The sequence below is a fragment of the Callorhinus ursinus genome, unplaced genomic scaffold (genome assembly GCF_003265705.2).
Source record: "Callorhinus ursinus isolate GAN/ISIS: 27379988/994484 unplaced genomic scaffold, GSC_fseal_2.0 scaffold51, whole genome shotgun sequence".
Lineage (NCBI taxonomy): Eukaryota > Metazoa > Chordata > Mammalia > Carnivora > Otariidae > Callorhinus > Callorhinus ursinus.
In genome coordinates this window covers 7,763,720-7,771,357 of record NW_027397113.1, presented here as the reverse complement: position 1 = coordinate 7,771,357, position 7,638 = coordinate 7,763,720, and the positions used below count along the sequence as shown (strand labels likewise).

At 52.2% G+C, this 7,638-nt stretch overlaps 1 protein-coding gene across 1 annotated transcript; it reads left to right on the top strand.

Moving 5' to 3' along the window:
* The first annotated feature begins 626 nt into the window (after window positions 1-626).
* Window positions 627-3,750, top strand: POLR2G (RNA polymerase II subunit G). Its single transcript, XM_025878885.2, has 8 exons — window positions 627-766; window positions 900-1,009; window positions 1,978-2,137; window positions 2,694-2,744; window positions 2,844-2,909; window positions 3,004-3,075; window positions 3,274-3,307; window positions 3,527-3,750. The coding sequence occupies exons 1-8, from the start codon at window positions 755-757 to the stop codon at window positions 3,538-3,540; spliced, it is 519 nt and encodes a 172-aa protein (XP_025734670.1). The 5' UTR covers window positions 627-754; the 3' UTR covers window positions 3,541-3,750.
* Window positions 3,751-7,638: the final 3,888 nt, after the last annotated feature.

Sequence of the window (7,638 nt, the reverse complement as noted above, 5' to 3'; positions counted from 1 at the left end):
CTGCTAAAGCGCTTTATTCCTGTTGTCTTTCATTAGCTAACTAATTCCATTTAAAAGTACTTATTTGGGATGCCTGGGTGGCTCAGTCTGTTAAGCCTCTGCCTTCAGCTCAGGTCATGATCCCAGGGTCGTGGGATGGAGTCCCACATCAGGCTCGTTGCTCAGCGGGTAGCCTACTTCTCTCTCTGCCTGACGCTCCCCATGCTTGTGCTCTCTCTCTCTCTCTCATAAATAAACAAATAAAAATTTTTAATTCTTTTTTTAAAACTTTATTTATTTATTTGAGAGAGAGAATGAAAGAGAGAGAGAGAGAGAGAGAGCATGAGAGGGGGGAGGGTCAGAGGGAGAAGCAGACTCCCTGCTCAGCAGGGAGCCCGATGTGGGACTCGATCCCGGGACCCCAGGATTACCTGAGCCGAAGGCAGTCGCTTAACCAGCTGAGCCACCCAGGTGCCCACAAATGAAAATTTTTAAAAAGTACTTATCTTTTGAGCATCCATTCTAGGCCAGGCACTGTTAAGACTCTGGAGGTTGGACCCCCTCGTGGGCGTGGCACAAGTGGGCGGGGCTCACGGATTTCCCGCCCACGACAGCGAGGCCCAGTTGGGTCTACGGAGGGCGCAGAGTCCCGCCCACTTCGCTGCGGCAGGCCCGGAAGCAGGATTGGGGAGGCTGTGTGTGTTTCCGGTTTGGCCGGAGGCCCGGCTGCCGAGGCCCCCGTGGATCCCGCTGCTGTGGGGTCCCTGCTGGGAAGATGTTCTATCACGTAAGCGGAGCACGGGGCGGCGGCGAGGGCAGGGTTGAGAGGAGGAGCGAAGCGGGGCCCCGGGACGAGGAGTTGCTGTTGGCCCCGTGTCCCTACCGCGCCTTGCGTGGTCTCCACTCCACTTTCCCCGCAGATCTCCCTGGAGCACGAGATCCTGCTGCACCCGCGCTACTTCGGCCCCAACCTGCTCAACACGGTAAAGCAGAAGCTTTTCACCGAGGTGGAGGGAACCTGCACCGGCAAGTGAGTGCCGCGCGCTTCGAGGCGCCCGATGCTTGCAGCCTTTCCCCAACTCCTGCTCGTCCCGCAAGGACCTGCCACCTACCCTGGGGAACCCTCCCACCCTCTGAGGCACCCCACGCAGTCACTTGCTTCCTGCCTTGGGTTCCCGCGGCGCCCTCGGCAAAGCTGGATCGCAAGACTAATTTACTTTAGCAGAGCTTGGTCATTCATTTACTCCGCAAACATTTCTAAAGTTCCTGCTGTGTGCCAGGTTCTGTGTTGGGCCCTGGGAACAATGCAGGGAACGAGATAGAATGAGGCCAGCTCTCGTGGGGCTCACAGCCTAATCATTGTTCCTGTGTCTGTTCTCCCTCTGTTATTCTTCTGGTTTTTTCCATCCCACATGACTGGCATGGCATATCTCTGGGCTCTGCGCACAGCGGCCTCTCACATGGTGATGTGAATGAGCTCGGATGAGCCCGGGGCTATGGAGCACATGGGCCTCCCACATCCGAATAAGCACAGGCAGGGGCGCCTGGGTGGCTCAGTAGGTCAGGTGTCTGACTTCAGCTCAGGTTCTGATCTCAGGGTCCTGGAACTGAGTTGCATGTGGGGCTCCACGCTCAACGGGGGGTCTGTTCCTCCCTCTCCTCCTACCCCTGCTCGTGCTCTCAAAAAAATAAAAAATAAAATCTTAAAAAAAACCCAAAAAACAAAAAAACACATGCAAGTTCCTGAGCCGATTGAGGTCTCTTGGCTCAAGGACTGCAGCCTCCTTGGACATTTATTGTGAAATTATGAGAGCAGCATGTGGCATTGTAGATACTGATTGGGGTCCTGTCTTCTCTCAGGCATTAAGTTCTGGGGGCAGGGGTGCCATCTCCTGCCCTTTGTGCTGTCCCCTAATGCCCATGCTCACTGTCTTGTTGCAGATGGTTTTAGAGGCTCTTGCCCACACAGTGCCTTTCTTTTTCCCATCCTCCTTACAGGTACGGCTTTGTAATTGCTGTCACCACCATTGACAATATTGGTGCTGGTGTGATCCAGCCAGGCCGAGGCTTTGTCCTTTATCCGGTTAAGTACAAGGCCATTGTTTTCCGGCCCTTTAAAGGGGAGGTCGTGGATGCTGTCGTCACTCAAGTCAACAAGGTGAGACCATACATAGCGGAGGCAGTTGGGTGGCTGCTCAGAAGATGGGGGATGGGTCCCGCCTGCTCTTGCTAACTCTGTGTCCTTGGCTAAGACACTTTGTACTTGAGTTTCCTCACCTGTCAAATGGTACATCGCCTCTGCTGCCTCCCTCGGGGTCATGGAAGTCAGTGTGAGTGGTCGGCAATAGCAGCCTCCATGCATTGAGTACTTACCGTGGGCCAGGTGTGGTGCAAAACCTCATGACGACTGAGGTGGGTGCTTTTCATCCCTTCTTATAGAAGCTTACGCTTGGAGAAGTTAAGTCTACTGGCCAAGGTCATGTGATCAACAAGTGTTCAAATTGTGAATGGATAGGTCCCAAGCCTTGGCCCCTGATAGCACTGACTTTGCTTCACTTAAAATGAAATCTTGGCAGAAGAGAGACGTGAAAGCAAATGATCCGACTCAGTGGCTTCAAAACATGGAGAATATTTTTGGGAATCACATAAAAGTTGGGAAGCTTGGAAGAGTTGGGGGATAAAAGACAAAGCAGAGTTATTCATTGTCCCCCTAGGTTGGGCTCTTCACAGAAATTGGACCTATGTCCTGCTTCATCTCTCGACATGTAAGTCTGGGCGTGCCGGGTGCTGAGGGGAGGCGCCGCTCACGACCACCCCTGGGAGCACCCGTGTAAAGCGCTGACCCCGTCTTGCTTTCCTTTCAGTCCATCCCGTCAGAGATGGAGTTTGACCCCAACTCCAACCCACCGTGTTACAAGACAATGGACGAGGTGAGTGGGGAAGACCGTGAGAGCGGGAGGAATGAGCCCTCCCAGGGCTTTCTGGCTTGGGGGCTATCTGCGTATTCTGTTCCCTCTTCCCCAGGACATTGTGATTCAGCAGGATGATGAGATCCGCTTGAAGATTGTGGGGACTCGTGTGGACAAGAATGACATTGTGAGTCTCTTGCCTGCCTTCCTGCCTGTACCAGGCAGAGCTGGGAGCTGTTGATTTCTTACCACCCAGGGTTCCTGGGGATTTTGTGCTCTTCTGCCAGGAGGAGGGGATGGGTAGGCAGAAGGCCTGGGGCTATGGGTTAGAGGCTAGTTCTGTGCTTGCTCAGGCTTTATTTCCTTTCCACCTTCCCTCCTGCAGTTTGCCATTGGCTCTCTGATGGACGATTACTTGGGTGAGTGCCTGATCGTGCATCCAGGGTTGTTACCTGGAGAAGGGGTGTGTGGAGGCAGGGGGCAGATGTGGGACTTAATGGCCAAGTCTCAGATGAAGAAAACTCTCATGACTGTCTGCTTGGAAGATCCAGGACATGTGCCTCATGGGATGGGGGATGCCTGGTGATGGCTGCCCCAAGCTCTGAGCCTAACGGATGTGCTTTTCCTGTTCTCTGCAGGGCTTGTGAGCTGAGCGCCGGGGCCCCCTGCTCTGTTTGGCCCTTATGTAGGAGATGTGACGGTCACGGTCCTCATGTTGTCCAGAGGCCTAGTCTGGCTGCTGTAGGGAGGCAAAGAAGGTGCATTGTCCCCGGAAAACGTCTGGTTCTTCTTGCTGCTTAGCAGCCACCCCCTCCTCAGATTTTCGACTGTGCATTCTAACCATAAAAGGTCCTTTTTCTCATGGAAGTGTTACCTCCTTTCTTTGGTAAGAACAACTCTTTCTTAGAAAGGGCTGGAGGCCAGTTGCTTGCTAGTCTCTCTTTTGGTGGCCTCATGCCTCAAGTAGCCTCAGCGACCCAGGAGATCTGACTAGACCCTTCTTCAGAGGGCTAATAAAGTTGACCTCGTTGAAGGGAAGCCACCAGTGTTAGGTCTTTGGCTTCCAGCAAATGATTCTGCCTTTAGAGCCATTCCGAGTCCCCATCTATTTTCAGAGTATTCGCCCTTCCCTCCGCCGTAAACATAACCAAGGGTATAGCGGGGCACGAGGGGAGACAAGATGGTTGGGTACGGAGAGGCGGACAAGAGGATAGTAATGACCCAGACTGTGGCGCCCCAATGTAGCCCTTCCTAGAATGGCCCCACAAACAACAGAAGCCTTTCTGTGCTCATCAGTCCCTAAGCTGAACTGAAAATGTGAGCAGCCTCAAAATGTCCGTAGGGTGACACGGCCAAAATCCATGAAATGAACATAAGACTAAACAACCGTGCTTCCGTCCCTCACAGTACGCTCACGCTGCTTTTGTAATGCAGTCTGTCTGTCTTGGAATGCCCTCTCCCAGCCTGTCTGCGTGTTTCCTGCTTATCTAGCAAATCTCAGTCAATCATTCTCCTCCTCCTCTTTTTTTTTTCATATCTATTTATTTACTTAAAGATTCTATTTGTTTATTTTACAGAGAGAGAGAGAGAGAGCACAGGAAGGCAGAGAGGCAGGCAGAGGGAGAGGGAGAAGCAGGCTCCCCGCAGAGCTGGGAGCCCGATGCGGGGCTCGATCCCAGGACCCTGGGATCATGACCTGAGCCGAAGGCAGCGGCTTGACCGACTGAGCCACCCAGGCGCCCCCCTCCTCCTTTCCTCCCCCTCCCCCCCTCCTTTTTCAGCAGAGCTGTGCTGTAGAAAGCGTGGTATTTGGGTTGAAGCAGAACTGGGTTTCAGTCCTAGCTGGGTGACCTTATGTTTTCTCATTATGAAATGGGCATACAACCCTCTTTGAAGATTTTATTTTTATTTATTTGTCAGAGAGAGAAAGAGAGCACAAGCAGGGGGAGCGGCAGGCAGAGGGAGAAACAGGCTCCCCGCTGAGCAGGGAGCCCGATGTGGGACTCGATCCCAGGACCCTGGGATCATGACCTGAGCCCAAGGCAGACGCTTAACAGACTGAGGCACCCAGGTGTCCCCATACAACCCTCTTTGGATGGTTGCTGCTAGTGTGAGCTCACATGTGCAGGTGGCTTGCATAGAGCCTGGCCCATGATAGGCCCTCAACTGTTAATTGTGATTATTGTGATATAGTGCATATAAAGCAGTGATTATCAGCTGGGGTGATTTTGCCCCCAGGGGACATTTGGCAATGATGTTTTTGGGTTGTGACAACGGTGGATGGTATTGCCTTCTAGCGGGTAGAGGCCAGGGATGCTACTAAACATCCTACAATGTATAGGACAGTGCACCCCCCCACCCCCAACAAAGAATTATCTGGTATGTTCGCCTCAGTGCCAGCCACCGGGACCTGTGGGGGAAGGGACAGGGCTTTGGGGACCCAGAGGGCAATGAAGACTTGCTACCCCAGTGCAGCACTCAGGCCCAACTCCCTCCTGTCTAATTGCTACCTTTCCATTTCCCCTCCTGTGAGCCCGTGCTGCTTTAGGGCCCCACCTCTATATGGACTGTTTGTGGCAAGCCTCTGTGCCTTATCCATGCTGTTCCCTCTGCCTGGAACACCCTTCCAGCTTTTTTTTTTTTTTTGGCCAGGTTCACCTTACTAACTGTTCCCAGCTCTGCCCAAGCATTTGCTGCTTCCAGGAAGCCTTCCTGAAGCCCACTTGATCCCCACTGCCCACCTGGGCGCCCCAGCACCCTGTGCTTCCCCAGAGGACAGAACTCCCTCAGTGTGTCCATCCTCCCCACCACCTGGGAGCTCGGCTCCCAGCCCAGCCCAGGCCCAGGTGCGTGCTCGATAAATGTCTGAACAGATCCTAAGCCTTTGTCTTGCACCCCAAGGAAGCACCACCAATGTCCCGTGTGGCCAAGAGGGGCCAAGGGCCCTGGGCCCCAGTCTGTGTCAGAACTCCCCCCAGGACGAGGACCCAGCCTCCCTCCACTTGCTCCCTCCCTGCCCCCTCTCTCTCTCCAGTTCCCCACCCCCAGGCTCCCCCGGCCCAGCCACCAGCTGGGCACCCTAGCGGGCAGGACTGCAGACCCAGCCCCTGAGCCAGCTTCCCACACGGCCTCACTCCTGCCCGGCTTCCGTACGATGCAGTTCTGGGGACATTCTCATTTGAATAAAAAGGCTTCTGCTGCTAAAAGATAAACTTTCCAAAACTGGAAACATAGACCTAAGAATAAAGTTCAGATTGCATAATAATAAAAAAAAGAATTATTTGGTCCCAAATGTCAATCATGCCAAACAGAGACGCTGATATGAAACATCCAGAATAGTGGCTGGAACATGGTAAGAAAATGGCACTTGAATGTGGTTTCCTTCTTGCCTTTACCACTCCTGGACAGATAGGTCGAGGCTTTTCCATTCATACCTTAACAGTGTGTCACAAAATATGGTTTTGTTACTGTCTCCCGTTTCTTTTTTTTAACCTTTTTCTTTCTTTTTTTAAGATTTTTATTTATTTGGGGCACCTGGGTGGCTCAGTCAGTTAAGTGTCCCAGGGTTCTGGGATCGAGCTCCACATTGGGCTCCTTGCTCGGCAGGGAGCCTGCTTTTCCCCTGCCTGCCGCTCCCCCTGCTTGTGTTCCTGCTCTCTGTCTCTCTGTCTCTCTCTCTTGCTCTACGTCAAATAAATAAAAGATTTTTATTTATTTATTTGACAGCACAAATGGGGAGAAGCCCCATCTCATGACCCTGAGATCACAACCTGAGCTGACACCAAGAGTGGGACGCTTAACTGATTGTGCCACCCAGGCACCCCTAACCTCTTTTAAGTAATCTCTACGCCCAACATGGGGCTTGAACTCAATGACCCTGAGATCAAGAGTCGCCTGCTCTACGGACTGAGCCAGCCAGGCGCCCCTCATTTTTTCATTATGTAAAGTTTGTTATTTTATTGAGATAATTGTAGATTCACACGCATCCCTTTCATTTTTTTAATCGCCGGCTTTTGGCACTGGGCCAGGTTTTCGAAGTTTGTTGCATTGGGAACAGTTTCTGGGCTGGATTTGCAATGAATTTTTCCCACGAAAACCACATTATAGTTGTGCTACCACTTGGTGGTACTCTGAGTTGATCACCTGGGTTGTAGGGACTTCCCCTAAGCTGTAAACACCCCATGTATGGTATGTCACCGAGAGCAAAATTCCTTCCAAGTTCTCAGATGGAACACTCATCTGTAAATTGTGTGTGGGATAACCTGGAAGTAACACCAGGCCTAGAAAGGAAGCAACTGATGGACGGAAGCAGCTCGTGGAACATGAGCACGTGGGTGGTGGTGAGGATGTGGGGTGTGGCACCCACTAAGAGGGCAGGCGCTGTGGGGGGAAGGGATCACATACGGATGGCCTGGAGATGGTTTGTAACTGAAAGTTACGGCCTCTTACAAAGGTCACAGGTAACAGGAGTATCTGCCTGCTAATGCTAAATCTTTTACACACGTTACTGGATAGTTCACAACAGTCAGTAGGTTCTGTTATCCCACTTGACAGTTGATAAAACAGGTTAGACACCTAAACTAGAATGCCTAAAGTCACACAGCTAGTGAGTGGTAGAGCTCTGGTTTTGTTTTTAAACTCAATCTGGCTCCAAAGCCATCATTAGCTCTTTTTGCCTGGCACTAGGTGGCTGGGGAGTGAGTGGGACCCACTTTTATCTGTGGCCATGTGGGTCTCACTACTGCTTCCC

Coding starts and splice junctions, on each gene's coding strand:
- POLR2G (XM_025878885.2), top strand. Junction 2,745..2,843: donor CCTGCTTCATCTCTCGACAT/GTAAGTCTGGGC, acceptor CTTTCCTTTCAG/TCCATCCCGTCAGAGATGGA. Junction 3,076..3,273: donor GTGTGGACAAGAATGACATT/GTGAGTCTCTTG, acceptor TCCCTCCTGCAG/TTTGCCATTGGCTCTCTGAT.